At 42.6% G+C, this 20,273-nt stretch overlaps 1 protein-coding gene across 1 annotated transcript in view; it reads left to right on the top strand.

Moving 5' to 3' along the window:
- The window catches only part of LOC126092709 (centrosomal protein of 104 kDa), a 466,825-nt gene that overhangs the window by 317,024 nt on the left and 129,528 nt on the right, over window positions 1–20,273 (top strand). Inside the window, exons 5-6 of the mRNA XM_049908432.1 lie at window positions 7,307–7,518; window positions 20,143–20,181. Coding sequence (XP_049764389.1) covers window positions 7,307–7,518; window positions 20,143–20,181 — 251 coding nt within the window. The remainder of the gene's footprint in view (window positions 1–7,306; window positions 7,519–20,142; window positions 20,182–20,273) is intronic.

Raw genomic sequence — 20,273 nt, forward strand, 5'->3', positions numbered from 1 at the left:
TACAGTATTTTAGTTTCCTTTTTCTAGTTATGCGCTTGCTGTCCAAAATATTCTTTGTCAAACCATATGCTCTCTCCATTTTGTTTACTCTTACATATGCTGCAAATTTTTCTAGTCCATGGTGTTTTATACTTTCTCCAAGTTATTTGAATTTACTTACTCACTCTACTTCACCTATCTGTGTTTCTATGAATTTTGGTGCGTTTTACATGTTTGTCATGAATTTTGTTTTCTCAGCTGAAATTTTGAGACCTGTTTTATTTGCCATTTCTTCCAGAAGGTTTATTTTAATAACTGTTTTTGTCAGATTTTCTGAAAGTATTGCAAAATCATCTGCAAAAGCCAGACAGTTTATCTTAATTCCAATTGTGTTCCTTCGTAGGACTATTAATTCAATCTTGTTATTCTTTAGCTCCAAATTCCAGATTCTTGCAATATTTTCTAGAGCTCAGTTAACTAGTAAAGGTGATAAACGATCCTCTTGGCTAACACCAGATTTTATTTCAAATGGCTAAGAAACTTTTTCCTTCAATTTAACTTCAGATACCGTATTTGTAAGAGTTTCCCGAACTATGTTTGCGTTATCACCAAATTCTCTAATGATTTTGTCTATTGTTACTCTGTCTACTGAATCAAATACTTTTCTGAAATAAATAAACGATACTTTTATAGGTATTCTGGTTAACATTCTGTGGCAGATTATTGATTTTAAGATAAAAATCTGTTCTGTGTATGATATTCCCTCCCTGATACCCTCCCATCTGTTTGTCTCAAGTTTGTACAAATCTGTCCAGGAGAATTTCTGATAATACTCCGTGCTGCTGACAAGAGTGACACTCCTCTGTAACTGTTGACATTTTCTTTGACTCCCTTTTTACGTAACGGGTGAATTAACGCTATTTTCCTCTCTTCTGGAATCTTCCCAGTTCTCCAGATGTTCTCAAAAAGCAGTTGTTGTAGATCATTTATAATCTTTGATTGTGAACATTTCAATATTCTTCTATAATGAAGTCTTCATCACTTGCTTTGTTGTTTTTGAGTGATTTGACAGCTTCATAAATTTCGTCCTCTGTTGTTGGGAAATCTTCCTCCAGATTTTGTGATAGTGCTGAAAATTCCAGTTTAACTCTTGGAACTAGACTCTTTAAAAACCTCGCTAAAATTTTTGCCAGTGTTTCACAAAGTTCTTTGTTATTTAATCCTGTTTTGCCATTTTCATCATTGAAAAATTACTTGGTACTTGATACCCTTTAACTACATTTTTAAAAGTTTCGTAAAAATTTCTAGAATTATTTTTATTAAATTTTATTGTATTTCTATAAACTGAGTTTCTCCAAAGGCTCTTCTGATTTTTCGGATTATTTTTGATGTTCCTTTTCTTTGCTCTGAATTCTTCTAAATGTTACTCTTTCTTGAACTTCTAATTTTCTCCATTTTTAAGCTCTTTGTTCTATTACTTCTTCAGTTTTCTTTAAAATGCTTTATTATGATTATTGTTATTATTATAATTTTAGGCATATGTGACACGTTAAATGTGGTGGAGATGGCAAGTTTCATTTGGAGTCTGGGGAGGGGGAGTTGAGAGGAGGGATGGAAACTAAGAAACTCTGACACACCTCCTCCTAGACCTGAATCCTTGTCATCGCCTGTCCCTTCCCCCATCAGCACAAGAACAAGTTACAAGCTCGACCTCTGTCTTAACATCCTGTATGGACGATGGGTACGATTTGAAGAGCACTCATGTAGGACACACGTCGATAGCGGGGACCTTTCTCCCTCCCCTATCCCACGTGACCGACCTGTAGCGGCGCGCTTCACCAGTCAAAGAAGAGGCCAGCTGGCTTGCGCAGCCAGCTCAATGTTTTCCGCAGACAGTCGCCCTGTACCAAAATCTCTTCCTGTCACAAAGAGCAAGGGGGGAAACAACCACGGAGGAGACTTTAACACAATACGTTTCAAATTTCAAACATTGGTACTGGCACCCCTCAGTTCAGTGTAGTTGTTTCATGTTCCGTGGATAATTTGTACGACTAATCGTAGTGATGTCAAACGAGTTCTTTTCCATTCATATTATACGTTCATATTTAGATATGGTTTCATGAAGATCATTAACAGTGTTTTATTTTTTCATCTACATCAGTAATCCTTAACCAACTTCAAAATATTACATAAACAGAAATCCTTCTACGAAAATGAAGGAGTTATCAAGGAGAAACTTTTTCAGTTTGTTTTAAAATTAATTTTGCGGGCTGTCCGACATTTTGTATCACTGGGTAGATGATCAAAACTTTTTGTGACAGAATTTATCTACTTCTTTTTGAGTTAAAGTCAATCTTAATGTGGAATAATGACTGTAATTTTTTCTTATGGTATTATAATTACGTGCATTATTCATTTTGGGCTGTTTTGGATCATTTGCAACAAATTTCATGAGGGAATACACGTGCTGTGAAGCAGTACGCAAAATGCTTAACACCTGAAAAATACATACAGAAGATGATGGTGGGTGAGGAACATATATTAGTTTTACAATACGTTTCTGTGCAACTAAAATTTCTTTCTTAAGGATGAGTTCCACCAGAACATTATTGCATAGGAGATTACGGAGTAAAAACACTCAAAATTTATTAACTTACTGATTTGTCTCTCCCCAAGATTGCCAGTGATTCGAATATCGAGTTGTTTTAAGAGTTCAGAAATACGTTTTTTTCAGTTTAAATTCTCATCAGTATGGACATTTAAATACTTTGGCGTTTCCACCCTAGTTATTACTTCTTCTCCATGTGTAGCATTTATCCCTGGTATAATAACTCTAGTTGTGCACAACTGAATATTTCGTATCTTTTTTAAACTGAATATGAGACCATTTACAAAAAAATCACTCTCATACTTTTAAGAAAATTATTTACCGTTTCTTCTGTTGATTTACATATGTTAGAACTGATTACAGTACTAGTGTAATGTGAAGAAACAACTAATTCTCTTGTTCTATGAGATGGAAGGTCGCTTACATGAAGTTAGAGACAACATTGGACCTAAGACTGATCCTTGTGGAACCCAATAAGTGATTTCTACCCAATCAGGAGTCTCTCCTGCGTAAATTGACTGAATTAATAAGTACAACTTTCTGCAGTCTTTTGCTTGTAAGTGGGCTCTCTCTTAGTTATTGCATTTTCATTCTGTGCTTGAAAGGACATTCCGCTCATTAGAAGCAGAGTGTGACTTTCCTCCATTTATACTGCTTTATCTTAATTTTAAATTTTCTAAGCATTTTAACATGTTCATTAAGATATTTCAGTTTGTTGTATGGTTAACACAGCCCCTAGAGCTATGTAGTTTAATTGGAAAATACGTCAATCTGGTTAGAAACACAAGCGAGTCTGCAACTTGAACAGGCAAGGTTTCGTGCCCACAGGATTAGTAAGATGACAACGGTGCTTGGTATTGCCACTTGAAAGGCAGAATTGAGGAATATGGTTGTAACTTGTGAGAGCTTTGAACATCTTATTGCTCAGTACGAAGTACGAAATTCAAAATTCTGTCACAATGGCGTACAGCTTAGATTAAGTACTTGGGGCTGTGTACCTACAGCCATTTATAATTTTTTTCAACGGTGGGATGTTAGTAAAAGGATTTTTTAGAATTTAATAATTGTACTTTCTCTGTTGTTTTAAGGAAGCTGAACCGAAGGTTCTATACGTTAGTCGACTTCACATAGGGCTAGAATTTCCTCGGCATTCCTGAAATCTATTTCGACAGTTCGTAGAATACTATACGGGTAGCTCTTCTTATGGATGTGTGGGGTGACATTAAATTTCCTACAACAGTCCCCTACATAATGTTTTGATGCGAGAGTGTAACACGTTTTGTTTTCTAACCTTCACTGAATGGGATCATTACACTAACGTGGGTCTTCGCCATCTCTTATTATCTTACTCTCTACTTATTCATCTCAAGTGCCTTTCATATTGTTTACACTTTGATCACAAGGCTTCTTCGTTTGTAAGACTTGAACAAAATGTTCACAGTTCGCCTTTAGAGTATGGTGTTAAATGGTTAACATCCCTATCAAACTCAAACACTCTTCTAGCTCTCTGGACAAACTTTCTGCCTTTGGCGACTTTGGTTGCCGTAATAACATCGTGGTTGTTAATGTCTGTCTGTTTTGTGACAGCGGTATCATCTTCCAAATGCCGATTTTGAAGGAAAAAATACAGTACATCTGATAAACAACAGATATTCTGATTCAAATCTCTTGCATACCCGCTTGAAATGGTAAGGGTACCATTTACTTACGGGAACAATTTTTTTTTTCATTTGAATGCCTGCCTGCTTGTATGGCTTAACGCATCCTCACACAGGGTAGCAAACGCTTAACAAAAAGAAAATGTGTTTAGACACCCTCGTTGTGTCTTGTCACTTCCACAGTGACAGAAAATGGTGGGAATCCGCCGCTAAGAACTTTTTACTGATGACATAGAAGGATGAGCAGGTCCTCAAGTTCAGATGACTTATGTTATGGATATGTACCTATTTCCACGTTCCTTGTTCCTGAATATGGAGTCTTATGGATTCGAAACCTATAATACTGAAACTGGAAAACAATAAATACAGGTGAGTGGTTGAAGGAGTAAAAATAAAGAAAAAAGAAGTATAGTACTTATTCCTTCTTCTACTTACATTTGCTAGATGTACAGAGATAGTGAGTATGTGCACTCAGTTTCATATCTTCATTGTCTGAACGAGTTGTTGTTTATTACACAAAAGTATCTTGTACGTTGTCTGCGCTGATCAGAGTCAATTAGAGTCCATTATTATCTTTTAATCCTCGATGGAAATTAATCTTTCATTTCATATTTACATTAAGCGTGGAAACATATAGGTTTAAGTAACAAGGCCGTCGATGAGAAGCTTCTCAGCATATGTTAGACCTACCTCTCTGCAACCGTAAATTTATATATCTTATCTGCCTTGAATCGCTGTGCCATTCATAAAGATGGAGCTACCTCTGGCATTTGAAGAACTCAAAAGACTGAGTACATTCTTCTTGTTTTTTTTTTCGAGACATATGTAATGAGGATCTTATAGATAGGTACTAGGTATAATACGAGAGGAAATTTGTTTATCTCCTTCACTGTGTTGCTATTGCCACAAAGATAAGTGCCCAGTTCTGGGTGGGCCCTTCAGTAAAGTTTCTCTTCATTACTTCCACGTTGGGATACTGACGGTTCAAATCTTCAACCAGATTTAGGTTTTGTGTGGGTACCTAAATTGCTTAAATCAAATGCCAGAATAGTTCCTAAGGAAAGAATACGGTCGATTTCTTTCCCCATCCTTTGCCATTCCTAATTTGATCCGCATCTCTAATAACCATGTCATCGACGGGAGGTAGAGCTCTATTCTTCCTTCTTTCCTTCCAAGACCCTCTTATCAGTGTTCCTGCTGCCTGGTGAGTGACTTGATAGAGCGTGTGCAAAATTACTTGACCCATGCACAGAAACACATTCTCGTTCTTAGCGTTGGCTGGGTGTACCTCTTGGTTCCGAAGGAGCGGAAGCCTTGAGCTTGTATAGCCTACTAAGTAGTGCATATACACTGTTAGAAGTGACCATTTCAATTGCACATGCGCTGATTTTATTATTTGGTATTCTAGTCAGTGACTACCGACTTGTCAAATTGCACTGCCTGACAAAAAATCTGAAGTAGCCAGAAGACGTGGCCGAACTTCAATGAAACTTTGTACACAGAAATACCATCGGCGGATATGTCAATGATTAGAGCTGCAATTCTCCGTGACAGGTAGAACAGCCACCAGAATGCATTAGTGTTGTTCGTGTTTAGTGTTGTTACCAGGCCTGGTAGGACATATAACGGTCGTGAATAGCGTCAGATGTTGACTGATCAGTGAGAAGAACACGGAGGTGCCGCATACTCGTGCGAAGCATCAGCTGACCGAATCATGCAATATGAGATTTGTTGGGCATCCGGATGTGTCGTCTGATGTTGGACTGCATGGGAAAGTGAGGGCAGCTATACTTGTCAAGGTCCCAACAAACCACGTCTGACTACTACAGGACGGGATAGCGGTCACTATGAAGGACACAGAGTATACGTGTACTTGTATGGGACAGCGTTATTAGAACCTGACAGTGTTTCAAACGAGTCTCATTTTGTCGCTACATTTGCCCAGCTGGTCAAATCGTGCAGTATCTAGATTTGTACGGCATTTGGATATAGCAGTGGCCCCTTCAGCTGTCTAGGGAATTTCCGACCGATGCGTAGGCTGCCGTTCACAACACAGCACAAATGATTCCATCTGGAGAGGCTCGGTGACTGCGAACCATGGACTGATGATTAAAGCTATTGCACTGTACTCAGCGATGAATTGGGGTTCTACACTACCCTGGATGATCATCCTCGTCGTCGGCGAGTATGGCGGAGACCTGGGGAGACGTCCAATCGTTCTCGAACTTTTGGAGAGGCGCGACGGTGCTACCCTTGGCGTCATGGTGTGGGGAGCAATCAGGTATGGCTTCGTGTCACGGCTGGTAGCGATTGAGGCAACTCTGGTGACACAACCGTAGGTCAGGGACATTCTTCATGCTCATGTGTTACCTTCCATGCGACAGAATCGTGGCGTCATTTATCAACACAACAACGCTCATCCACATGTAACAAGCATCTCTACGAACTGTCTGTGTGGCGTTGAGGTACACCTGTGGTCAGCAAGACATCCAGATCTGTCCCCAATAGACGTATGGGACCAGTTTAGACGTCAGCTCTGTCCCAGTGTCAGCATCCACGATATCAAGGACCAGTTGGAAAAGTTATGGGCCAGATTGCCTGAGGAAAAGATACCCATCACAATTTAATCATTGCTTTAATCCAGGGCAGAGGGTCACTAGATCATACTGGTAAGTGGGTTCATGTCGCCTTGTTCTTTGTAAACTGGACTCGATTTAGTAATACTGAATTAGCACCACAGACCCTCTCAATCTGCGAAGTTTCATTTTGTTTCCTCTTCGCCTTCCAAGTGCTTTTTTTGCACAATTTATTAATGCTACTGCCCTGATCTATTAATTCGATTGTTTGCGCATTCGTTAGCTGTAGCTTAGAACCTCTGCTTGTACATAAGCTTCAGCTGTCGAACTGTACCTCCCCTACCGCGCGGTGATCTCTCACAGAAGAACCCCACCTTCGGCTTTGTCGCCCCCCCCCCCCCCCGCGCCCCCACCCACCACCTTTGAACAGGTAGCGGCCGACTTATTTCGTGCGCACTCTACTACTAGCTGTTGTGTGCCGGCAGACGAGAGGTTCGAGTACGCGCGCCGACTGAAGCTGGCCATGGCGGACCTCCGCGTGGCGGGCGAGCGACTCAGCAAGCTGGAGCTGGAGAAGCGGCACGCCATCAGCTGCGAGGACTACGACCGCGCCAAGCTCAAGAAGTCGCAGCTGGACCAGTACCGCCACACCGTCTACCGCTTCCTCGAGGTCGATGACCTGCTCGAGCTCAGCGGGGTGAGTCTTCACCAGCACTCCCGTCTTCCAGACTCTTTGTGACCTACGAAAACCTGTTTTTTTAACGATCTGTAAATATAAATTCTCCCCCCAAGAACCACGGACCTTGCTGTTGGTGGGGTGGCTTGCGTGCCTCAACGATACAGATAGCCGTACCGTAGGTGCAACCACAATGGAGGGGTATCTGTTGAGACGCCAGACAAACGTGTGTTTCCTGAAGAGGGGCAGCAGCCTTTTCTGAAGTTGCAGGGGCAACAGTCTGGATGACTGACTGATCTGGCCTTGTAACACTAACCAAAACGGCCTTGCTGTGCTGGTACTGCGAACGGCTGAAAGCAAGGAGAAACTACGGCCGTAATTTTTCCCGGATCTCTGGGCGGGGACTACTCAAGAGGACGTCGTTATCAGGAGAAAGAAAACTGGTGTTCTACGGATCGGAGCGTGGAATGTCAGACCCCTTAATCGGTCAGGTAGGTTAGAAAATTTGAAAAGGGGAATGGATAGGTTAAAGTTAGATATAGTGGGAATTAGTGAAGTTCGGTGGCAGGAGGAATAAGACTTTTGGTCATGTGAATACAGGGTTATAAATACAAAATCAAATAGGGGTAATGCAGGAGTAGGTTTAATAATGAATAAAAAATAGGAGTGCGGGTAAGCTACTACAAACAGCATAGTGAACGCATTATTGTGGCCAAGATAGACACGAAGCCCACGCCTACTACAGTATTACAAGTTTACATGCCAACTAGCTCTGCAGATGAAGAAATTGATTAAATGTATGATGAGATAAAAGAAATCATTCAGGTACTGAAGGGAGACGAAAATTTAATAGTCGTGAGTGACTGGAATCCGACAGTAGGAAAAGAAAGAGAAGGAAACGTAGTAGGTGAATATGGATTGGGGCTAAGAAATGAAAGAGGAAGCCGCCTGGTAGAATTTTGCACAGAGCTAACTTAATCATAGCTAACACTTGGTTCAAGAATCATAAAAGAAGGTTGTATACATGGAAGAATCCTGGAGATACTAGAAAGTATCAGATAGATTATATAATGGTAAGACAGAGATTTAGGAACAAGGTTTTAAATTGTAAGACATTTCCAGGGGCAGATGTGGACTCTGACCACAATCTATTGGTTATGAACTGTAGATTAAAACTGAAGAAACTGCAAAAAGGTGGGAATTTAAGGAGATGGGATCTGGATAAACTGAAAGAACCAGAGGTTGTACAGAGTTCCCGGGAGAGCATAAGGGAACAATTGACAGGAATGGGGGAAGGAAATACAGTAGAAGATGAATGTGTAGCTTTGAGGAATGAAATAGTGAAGGCAACAGAGGATCAGGTAGGTAAAAAGACGAAAGCTAGTAGACATCCTTGAGTACCAGAAGAGATACTGAATTTAATTGATGAAAGGAGAAAATACAAAAATGCAGTAAGTGAAGCAGGCAAAAAAGAATACAAACGTCTCAAAAATGAGATCGACAGGAAGTGCAAAATGGCTAAGCAGGGATGGCTAGAGGACAAATGTAAGGATGTAGAGGCTTATCTCACTAGGGGTAAGATAGATACTGCCTACAGGAAAATTAAAGAGACCTTTGGAGAAAAGAGAACCACTTGCATGAATATCAAGAGCTCAGATGGAAACCCAGTTCTAAGCAAAGAAGGGAAAGCAGAAAGGTGGAAGGAGTGTATAGAGGGTCTATACAAGGGCGATGTTCTTGAGGACAATATTATGGAAATGGAAGAGGAGGTAGATGAAGATGAAATGGGAGATATGATACTGCCGAAGAGTTTGACAGAGCTCTGAAAGACCTAAGTCGAAACAAGGCCAAGGGAGTAGACTACATTCCATTAGAACTACTGACAGGCTTGGGAGAGGCAGTTCTGGCAAAACTCTACCATCTGGTGAGCAAGATGTATGAGACAGGCGAAATACCCTCAGACTTCAAGAAAAATATAATAATTCCAATCCCAAAGAAAGCAGGTGTTGACAGATGCGAAAATTACAGAACAATCAGTTTAATAAGCCACAGCTGCAAAATACTAACGCGAATTATTTACAGACGAATGGAAAAACTGGTAGAAGTCGACCTCGGGGAAGATCAGTTTGGATGTCGTAGAAATGTTGGAACACGTGAGGCTATACTGACCCTACGACTTATCTTAGAAGATAGATTAAGGAAAGGCAAACCTACGTTTCTAGCAATTGTAGACTTAGAGAAAGCTTTTGACAATGTTGACTGGAATACTCTCTTTCAAATTCTGAAGGTGGCAGGGGTAAAATACAGGGAGTGGAAGGCTATTTACAATTTGTACAGAAACCAGATGGCAGTTATAAGAGTCGAGGGACATGAAAGGGAAGCAGTGGTTGGGAAGGGAGTGAGACAGGGTTGTAGCCTCTCCCCGATGCTATTAAATCTGTGTATTGAGCAAGCAGTAAAGGAAACAAAAGACAAGTTCGGAGTAGGTATTAAAATCGATGGAGAAGAAATAAAAACTTTGAGGTTCGCCGATGACATTATAATTCTGTCAGAGACAGCAAAGGACTTGGAAGAGCAGTTGAACGGAATTGACAGTGTCTTGAAAAGAGGGTATAAGATGAACATCAACAAAAGCAAAACAAGGATAATGGAATGTAATCGAATTAAATCTGGTGATGCTGAGGGAATTCGATTAGGAACTGAGACACGTAAAGTAGTAAAGACGTTTTGCTATTTGGGGAGCAAAATAACTGATAATGGTCGAAGTAGAGAGGATATAAAATGTAGACTGGCAGTGGCAAAGAAAGCGTTTCTGTAGAAGAGAAATTTGTTAACATCGAGTATTGATTTAAGTGTCAGGAAGTCGTTTCTGAAAGTATTTGTATGGAGTGTTGCCATGTATGGAAGTGAAACATGGACGATAAATAGTTAAGACAAGAAGAGAATAGAAGTTTTCCAAATGTGGTGCTACAGAAGAATGCTGAAGATTAGATGGGTAGATCACATAACTAATGAGGAGGTATTGAATAGAATTGGGGAGAAGAGGAGTTTGTGGCACAACTTGACCAGAAGAAGGTATCGGTTGATAGGACATGTTCTGAGTCATCAAGGGATGCTGGAGGGCAGCATGGAGGGTAAAAATCGTAGAGGGAGACCAAGAGATGAATACACTAATCAGATTCAGAAGGATGTAGGCTGCAGTAGGTACTGGGAAATGAAGAGGCTTGCACAGGATAGAGCAGCATGGAGAGCTGCATCAAACCAGTCTCAGGACTGAAGACCACAACAACAACACATATAAATTAAAGACCACCACCGCTATATCCTGTCTGTATGTTACGACTAATCTCAGTCACTACTGTAGGGATTTTGATCCCGTTTTCATTAATAGCTAAACTGATTCACGTGGAAGGTTATTGTACATCTTATTGACAATGAAGTTGTGAGAAAGCGAAACTATCATACTTGCATCCAGAATAATTCTGGGTTCTTTGATTGCTCTAGGAGAAGGCTCATCTTTGCCACAGCAGTACTGTGTAATTTACAACAGTCATAGACTAGCGAAGCATCACTTGATGCACTAATAGACAATTTGTTCTCCCCCTTCTTCTTCTTCTTCTTCTTCTTCTTCTTCTTCTAGTGGATTATCTACAGCTGGGGCCGCTTCTTCACCCTTATTCGCCATCCTCTACTGTCTTGACTTTCCTCAACATTCATATTCCTTGCTTGCATTGCCTCCTCCACGTCATTTTGCCAGTTGCGTCAATGGCTGGGTGTTTATGTAAATGACCAAATACACTACTGGCCATTAAAATTGCTGCACCAAGAAGAAATGCAGATGATAAAAGGGTATTCATTGGACAAACATATTATACTAGAACTGACATGTGATCACATTTTCACGCAATTTGGGTGCATAGATCCTGAGAAATCAGTACCCAGAACAACCACCTCTGGCCGTAATAACAGCCTTGATACGCCTAGGCATTGAGTCAAACAGAGCTTGGATGGCGTGTACAGTTACAGCTGCCCATGCAGATTCAACACAATACCACAATTCATCAAGAGTAGTGACTGGCGTATTGTGACGAGCCAGTTGCTCGACCACCATTGACCAGACGTTTTCAATTGGTGAGAGATCTGGAGAATGTGCTGGCCCGGGGCAGCAGTCGAACATTTTCTGTATCCAGAAAGGCCCGTACAGGACTTGCAACATGCAGTAGTGCATTATCCTGCTGAAATGTAGGGTTTCGCAGGAATCAAATTAAGGGTAGAGCCACGGGTCGTAACACCTCTGAAATGTAACGTCCACTGTTCAAAGTGCCGTAAATGCGAAAAAGAGGTGACCGAGACGTGTAACCAATGGCACCCCATACCATCACGCCGGGTGATACGCCAGTATGGCGATGACGAATACACACTCCCAATGTGCGTTCACCGCAATGTCGCCAAACATGGATGCGACCATCATGATGCTGTAAACAGAACCTGGATTCATCCGAAAAAATGACGTTTTGCTATTCGTGCACCCAGGTTCATCGTTGAGTACACCATCGCAGGCGCTTCTGTCTGTGATGCAGCGTCAAGGGTAACCGCAGCCATGGTCTCCGTGCTGATAGTCCATGCTGCAACAAAAGTCGTCTAACTGTTCGTGCAGATGGTTGTTGTCTGGCAAACGTTCCCATCTGTTAACCCAGGTATCGAGACGCGGCTGCACGCTCCGTTACAGCCATGCGGATAAGTTGCCTGTCATCTCAACCGCTAGTGATACGAGGCCATTGGGATCCAGCACGGCGTTCCGTATTACCCTCCTGAACCCACCGATTCCTTATTCTGCTAACAGTCATTGGATCTCGACCAACGCGAGCAGCAATGTCGCGATACGATAAACCGCAATCGCGATAGGCTACAATCCGACCTTTATGAAAGTCGGAAACGTGATGGTAAGCATTTCTCCTCGTTACACGAGGCTTCACAACAACGTTTCACCAGGCAACGCCGGTCAACTGCTGTTTGTGTATGAGAAATCGGCTGGAAACTTTCCTCATGTCAGCACGTTGTAGGTCTCACCATCGGCGGCAACCTTGTGTGAATGCTCTGAAAAGCTAATCATTTGCCTATCACAGCATCTTCTTCCTGTCGATTAAATTTCGCGTCTGTAGTACGTCATCTTCGTGGTGTAGCAATTTTAATGGCCAGTATTGTAGCTTAGGAAATTCTTATATTCTTCATGTTGTTAAAACAATGATCGCGCACTGACGTTAAAGGCAAATTGCCGTTGGGCAGTGTTTATAAAGATCGATGAAAATGTTCCGCCGTAACGACAAGCGCCGGCACGAAGATGAAGAACGCAAGAGCAGAGAAGGCTGTGAGACAACGTCAGCCAATACCCCATTACCAAGGACCGCACCCCGACAAAAAAATGGTTCAAATGGCTCTGAGCACTATGGGACTCAACTTCTGAGGTCATCAGTCCCCTAGAACTTAGAACTACTTAAACCTAACTAACCTAAGGACATCACACACATCCATACCCGAGGCAGGATTCGAACCTGCGACCGTAGCGGTCGCGCGGTTCCAGACTGTAGCGCCTAGAACCGCTCGGCCACCCCGGCCGGCGCACCCCGACAGGAGCGGCCTTTAGCCGAAGAGAATATAAGAGCCGCTCCTGCCAGCCTCGGTTGGACACTAGTGGACCCGGACTACAAGTGAGCACTACGATAGCCGTGACTTGTGATCCATATCCATTATTTGCATGGACATTGTGTCTGGTGAAAGACATTGATTATTTACCTGTCGCTAATTGCCTGCGACACGACATTCTAAATCAAAGTATTGTCAATTCAATTACTCTAATGAACTCCATTAATATGATTTGCTTCTATCGTTTTAGCTATCCGATAAAACAGCTTCCCAGGCACCTTAAATGAGACGAGTCGACAGGACACCACAGAAAATGTTATGCAAAACGTCCCATTTATTGCAAAAACTTTCAACCATGAAACTTTCTGACCCCGTGTTGATTTATGGACAGAAGCTTTTCTTACCCAAGGAAATTTATTTTATTCGAACTCAGAATATGCTCAAGAACTCTGCAGCAAGCCAGCATTAAGGATATTGGTATGTAATTCTTCGGGTCCATTCCTTTATGCTTCTTACACAGGAGAGACACCTGCGCTTTTATCCACTCGCTTGGGTTTTTCCTCTGTGTGTGAGACTCGCGATAAATGTAACCAAGTAAGGGCCCAGTGCCGAGGAGTACCCTCTGCAAAACCGAATTGGTTACTTATTTCTTTTTTAACTCTTTCAGCTGCTTTCTAACGCCATGGATGCCGTATCTCTGTTCTTTATACGGGAGTTTGTGCGTCTGTGAAAGGTACACATGTACGATGTCCTGCGATAATGATTTTTTAAAGACTAAATTTAAAGCTTCGGCTTACCTTTTACTTTCTTTTTATCGCCAACCCAGACTGGTCTACGAGTGACTGAACAGAAGCCGACGACCCAAGTAAAGATTTTACTTAGAGTTAGAATTTCCTAAGGTTTTCGTCAAGAGCGTTCGCTACAGTGTGACAGTGAAAGTGATATGCTTCGCTCATCGCTATTTTTAACGACGAACGAATTTACATTAATTTTTACCTCTTACTGATCGATTACACTATTCATGACATGACTGGAAACAGAAATAACCGTACAGAAACCGAAAGTAATTGTCTGGAGTAACCCAGAATCGGATGAGCACATAAAAGTACTTGTAGGAAAACCAGATGCCAGACCAAGATTCGATTGAAACTTCTCATAATTAGAGATAAGAAGGACCGATCCGCAATTGCTTTGGAGAAATTTTAGTAGTCAAGATGGCATTCAGTACTATTTATTCCTGATTTACCGATTTGGACAGTTAAGACTGTCATCTTCTGATCTTTAAAAAACGTGTTGTTATAAGTCCTGTTTCACTGTGACTATACCGCACGTACCATGTTGACATTGTAGTGGATATTATGTACGACATTCCATAGATGTTTGTTAAGAATAGAAATGAAAATCGATTTTATTTTTAACAAACTTGTCTGTTATGTCGTACATAATACCTACTATAACGTCAGCATGTTATGTGCGGTACAGTCATAAGGGACCAGGACGTATAATAACAACTTTTTTAAAGATCAGAAGATGACAGTCTTAACAGTTGAAATCGGTAATTAGGAATAAATAGTACAATGCGACCTTGGCTATTAATTTTTCTCCAGACCAAGATTCACTGAAAATATCTTAAAGGACCGTAATTCATCGACGAAAGAAATTGCTAACTAAACATTCGTTAGACCGGTTATTGAGTAGTGCGTGTCAGTTTGAGGCTCTTACCATGTAGGATTAACACAGAGTGGGCAGAATAAAATTCGCCTGCAAAATATTTCATGCTCCTTCAGACAGGCAAGCAAATTTAGATCATTAGATGATTCAAGTTAGGTTGCCTGTCTTAATGCACATGAAATATTTTCCACGTTAGTTTAATTTGCCCGTCCAGCAGAATAGAGAGACAGAAGATTCAAATAAGAGCAAAATATTTCGTCACGGATTCGTTTGGAAAGGTCTGGAGTATAGCCGTGGTCGTAAAACTTCCATAGCAAACACTTAAAGAGAAACATTGCACGTCCTGAATAAGTTTGCTGTTGAATGTCCGAGAGCGTATGTTCCAAAAATAGTCGGGCAACATAATATTTCCTCCCACAAATGATCCCCCCCCCCTTTGGGCGTTAGGAAGGTAAGAGTCCTTAAAAATATATTTTAAGAAAATGTGAGACAAGGCAATGCCATGGGAAACGGATATGCAGACTCGACGGTATTCCAGTCGCATTCGCGCCAATCTTTTTTTTTTTTCAGTTAAAGATCAAATTGTATTCAATTTGTACCTCCACAATGCTATATCTTGTGTACTTCTTTCTGTTTCTGTTACCTTTATTTAAACAGTAAGACAACCTTAGAGATATAAACGACCACTTTATTTCGTCAATGGCACAAATAAAGCCAACAGAGAATAATAGTCGATACAGCGTCTGTATCCAACGAGGTACAAAAAATAGATAGGGTTCACTAGATTGCACAGTATGCGACACAGAACTTCATTCCATATGTTTGATGTCCACGTTTATCTTCACAGGGCCGGAACGTACACGTACAAGCAAAGTTAACTCTAGAGAAGATGTGCAAAGCGACCACCTTGCATTTTAAAACAATTCGCCTGTCACTAAATCATACTTTCTGGACCCTATGCAACACACTTGCATCCACCATTGCTAAAGCAGCATGCACGCGATCTATTAGGTCGTGTACATCCATGGGTGGAGTACTATAAACTTGTTTCTTTAAGTGTTCCCACAAATAAACATCTAGTGGAGGAATGTGGGGAACGTGGTGGCCAGAACATTGGACCCCCACAATCAATCAGTTTCCCTGAAAACGCTTCATATAAATAGTTACGCACATTCATTCCAAATTGTGGCGTTCCATCATCATGCTGAAACCATAACTGTCGGTGAACACCAAGCGACCAGTTTTCTAATACGTCAGGCAAAATATTGCAAAGGAAAGTACAATACAGGGGCGCATTCAACTTGTCCGGCAATATGTAAGTGCCCAAAAGCACACCTCCTACGATTATAGCCCACAGGTTTATATCAAAGGGTGCCCGAAAGTCACGTTCACATGTAGGTTGTGCTCCGACCAATAATGGCTGTTGTGGAGGTTGAAAATACCTTCACGAGTGAAGCTACATTCGTTTGTCCATATCACGTTATTTATAAAATCTTCGTTATCTTCCACTTAGTGCAAAAACCATTCACAATACTGTACTCGTCGAATGCGGTCTTCTGGCCTCTGGTAGTGTGTTAACGTATAATGACATAGGTGCAGCTCTTAATCATGCAACACTTCAACCGTCAGTCATTGAGATATCTGGAATTGCCTTGCAACACCACGGGTACTTTTCCGAGGCGACTGGTAAACGGTGTCATGATTCGCATTCCTTTTTTGTGGAGTACCACTTGTCCTTGGACGACACCTGTCCAGTACTTGTGGATGAAGACGATCGGTTTCCCGAAGGCGTTGCTCCAGGCGACGAAAAGCATTCTTATTCGCCTTTGGGGGTACCCAGCAGCATACGCGCGAGCAACAGCAGCTTGGTTATGGGATGCATTCAGCACCAGAAGTATATCGACGTACTCATCGTTTGCATACTCCGCTCCACACGAACGTAAAGGAAGGAAGGAAGATTGGGTTTAACATCCAATCGACATCGTGGTCATTACAAACGGAGCACAAGCTCGGATGGTGTCAGGGATGCGGAAGGAAATTTTCTGGATAAACTTTTGTCTTGAATCTGGATGGGGAATTGCATGCCGACCGCCAAGTGCGGCATTTTATCTTTACCTTATACATAGTGCGGATAGCTTTCACACATTATTATGCCCTTATGTAAAACTGGTATTTAGAAATTACATTTTGGCTCAGATGGTTTAGAGATACCTTATATTCTTAGGAAACATCATCATGGCGCATCTGAATGATACAAGTGAAAAGCTAATACATGTTCGTTTTACACGGAAGGTCTAAAGAAACTGGCACACGCATGCGTATTCAAACCCAGAGACATGTAAAGAGGAAGAATACGGCGTTGCGGTCGGCAACGCCTATATAAGACAACAAGTGTCTGGCGCAGTTGTTAGACCGATTAGTGCTGCTACAATGGCGTGTTATCAAGATTTAAGTGAGTTTGCACGTGATGCTGTAGTTGGCGCACGAGCAATGGGACACAGCATCTCCGAAGTATCGATGAAGTGGGGATTTTCTCCGTACGACTATTTCACGAGTTTACCGTGAATATCAGGAATCTGGTAAAACATGAAATCTCCGACATCGCTGCGGCCGGATAAAGACCCTGCAAGAACGTCACAAACGACGACTCAAGAGAATTGTTCAACATGACACAAGTGCAACCCTTCCCCAAATTGCTGTAGATTTCAATTCTGGGCCAGCGTGCGAACCATTCTACAAAACATTATCGATATGGGCTTTCGGAGCCGAAGGCTCACTCGTGTACCTTTGATGGCTGCACCACACAAAGCTTTACACCTCGCCTGGGCCCGTCAACACCTACGTTGGACTGTTGATGATTGGAAACATGTTGCCTCGTCTCGTTTTAAATTGAATCGAGAGGATGGACATGTACGGGTATGCAGACAACCTCATGAATCCATGGACCTTGCATGTCAGCAGGGGATTGTTCAAGCTGGTGGAGGCTCTGTAATGGTGTGGGGCGTGTACAGTTGGAGTGATATGGGACCCCTGATACGTCTAGATACGACTCTGACAGGTGACACGTACGTAAGCATCCTGTCTGATCACCTGCATCCATTCATGTCCATTGTGCATTCCGAAGGACTTAGGCAATTCCAGAAGGAGAATACGACACCCCCATGTCCAGAATTGCTACAGAGTGTCTCCAGAGACACTCTTCTGAGTTTAAACACTTTCACTGGCCACTAAACTTCCCAAGCATGAACATTATTTAGCATATCTGGGATGCCTTGAAAAGTGCTGTTCAGAAGAGATCTCTTGTCCTCCTCCTACTCTCACAGATTTATGGACAGCCCTGCAGGACTCAGGGTGTCAGTTCACTCCACCACTACTTCAGACATCAGTCGAGTATGTGCCACGTCGTGTTGAGGTAGTTCTGCGTGCTCGCGGGGGACCTACACGACTTTAGGCAGGTGTACCAGTTTCTTTGGTTCATCAGTGTAGTTTGCTGCATTTACGAATCAGTACTCGCTGTGCAATGATTGAGTTATTAGCTGCACAAACCCATTTCTTTTCCACTGCACTGCAATACAAAATTATTTGTGTGTGCGGCTATTTCTATTGAACTATACGAGTCAGATAACGTTTCGAAACTGTTTTTCTGGGAGATGAGAGTGCAATATTTTGCGTAGGTTGAAGGTTTCGGGATTTGTCTATAACTACAGTACTGGCCATTAAAATTGCTACACCAAGAAGAAATGCAGATGATAAAAGGATATTCATTGGACAAATATATTATACTATTACATTTTCACGCAAATTGAGTACATAGATCCTGAGAAATCAGTACCCAGAATAACCACCTCCGGCCGTAATAACGGCTTTGATACGCCTGGGCATTGAGTCAAACAGAGCTTGGATGGCGTGTACAGGTACAGCTGCCCATGCAGCTTCAACACGATACCACAGTTCATCAAGAGTAGTGACTGACGTATTGTGACGATCCATTTGTTCGGCCACCATTGACCAGACGTTTTCAATTGGTCAGAGATCTGGAGAATGTGATGGCCAGGGCATCAGTCGAACATTTTCTGTATCCAGCAAGGCCCGTACAGGACCTGCAACATGCGGTCGTGCATTATCCTGCTGAAATGTAGGGTTTCGCAGGGATCGAATGAAGGGTACAGCCACGGGTCGTAACACATCTGAAATGTAACGTCCACTGCTCAAAGTGCCGTAAATGCGAACAAGAGGTGACCGAAACGTGTATCCAATGGCACCACATACCTTGATGCCGGGTGATACGCCAGTATGACGATGACGAATACACGCTTCCAATGTGCGTTCACCGCAATATCGCCAAACACGGATGCGACCATCATGATGCTGTAAACAGAACCTAGATTCACCCGAAAAAATGACGTTCTGCTATTCGTGCACCCAGGTTCATCGTTGAGTACACCATCAAGGGTAACCGCAGCCATGGTCTGGAGCTGACAGTCCATGCTGCTGCAAAAGTCGTCGAACTGTTCGTGCAGATGGTTGTTGTCTTGCCAACGTCCCCATCTGTTAACTCAGCTATCGAGACGTGGCTGCACGATCCGTTACAGCCATGCGGGATAAGATGCCTGTCAACTCGACTGCTAGTGATACAAGGCCGTTGGGATTCACCACGGCGTATTACCCTCCTGAACCCACCGATTCCTTATTCTGCTAACAATCATTGGATCCCGACCAACGCGAGCAGCAATGTCGCGATACGATAAACCGCAATCGCGATAGGCTACAATCCGACCTTTATGAAAGTCGGAAACGTGATGTTACGCACTTCTCCTCCTTACACGAGGCGTCACAACAGCGTTTCACCAGGCAACGCCGGTCAACTGCTGTTTGTGTATGAGAAATCGGTTGGAATCTTTCCTCATGTCAGCACGTTGTAGGTGTGGCCACCGGCGCCAACCTTGTGTGAATGCTCTGAAAAGCTAATCATTTGCATATCACAGCATCCTCTTCCTGTCGGTTAAATTTCGAGTCTGTAGCACGTCATCTTCGTGATGTATCAATTTTAACGGCCAGTAGTGTACTTAAAGGGGTAGTATTCGTCCTTTTATTCACAACAGATATCTTGAAACTCGCTTCTCCTTTTAACTGTCAATAAATTTTATAACTAACAGCAAGCCTTTGCGGCTGCCCACAAAGGCATTTTCCGCGATTACATTCCAAGCTTGAACTGCGAGGTAAAAACGCGCACTACTTGGAACTAGAGCCCGGCTGTACTCAGTCAGTAAGAAAGTTGCAGCCAGGTCTATGAGTCGCTTTGTCGAGTGTCGAGTAACGGTATGTCGACAGCCCGTGGCGAAGAACGACGAGAGCCTGGACGTGGGCGGCGCCGGCCACCGGCCCGAGCTGCCGCTGCCGCCGCGCCTGCTGCAGGTGTCGCCGCAGCCGCCGCCCGCCTCCGTCGCCGCTGCCGCCGCCCC

This window comes from Schistocerca cancellata, chromosome 7 (genome assembly GCF_023864275.1).
Source record: "Schistocerca cancellata isolate TAMUIC-IGC-003103 chromosome 7, iqSchCanc2.1, whole genome shotgun sequence".
Classification (NCBI taxonomy): Eukaryota; Metazoa; Arthropoda; class Insecta; order Orthoptera; family Acrididae; genus Schistocerca; species Schistocerca cancellata.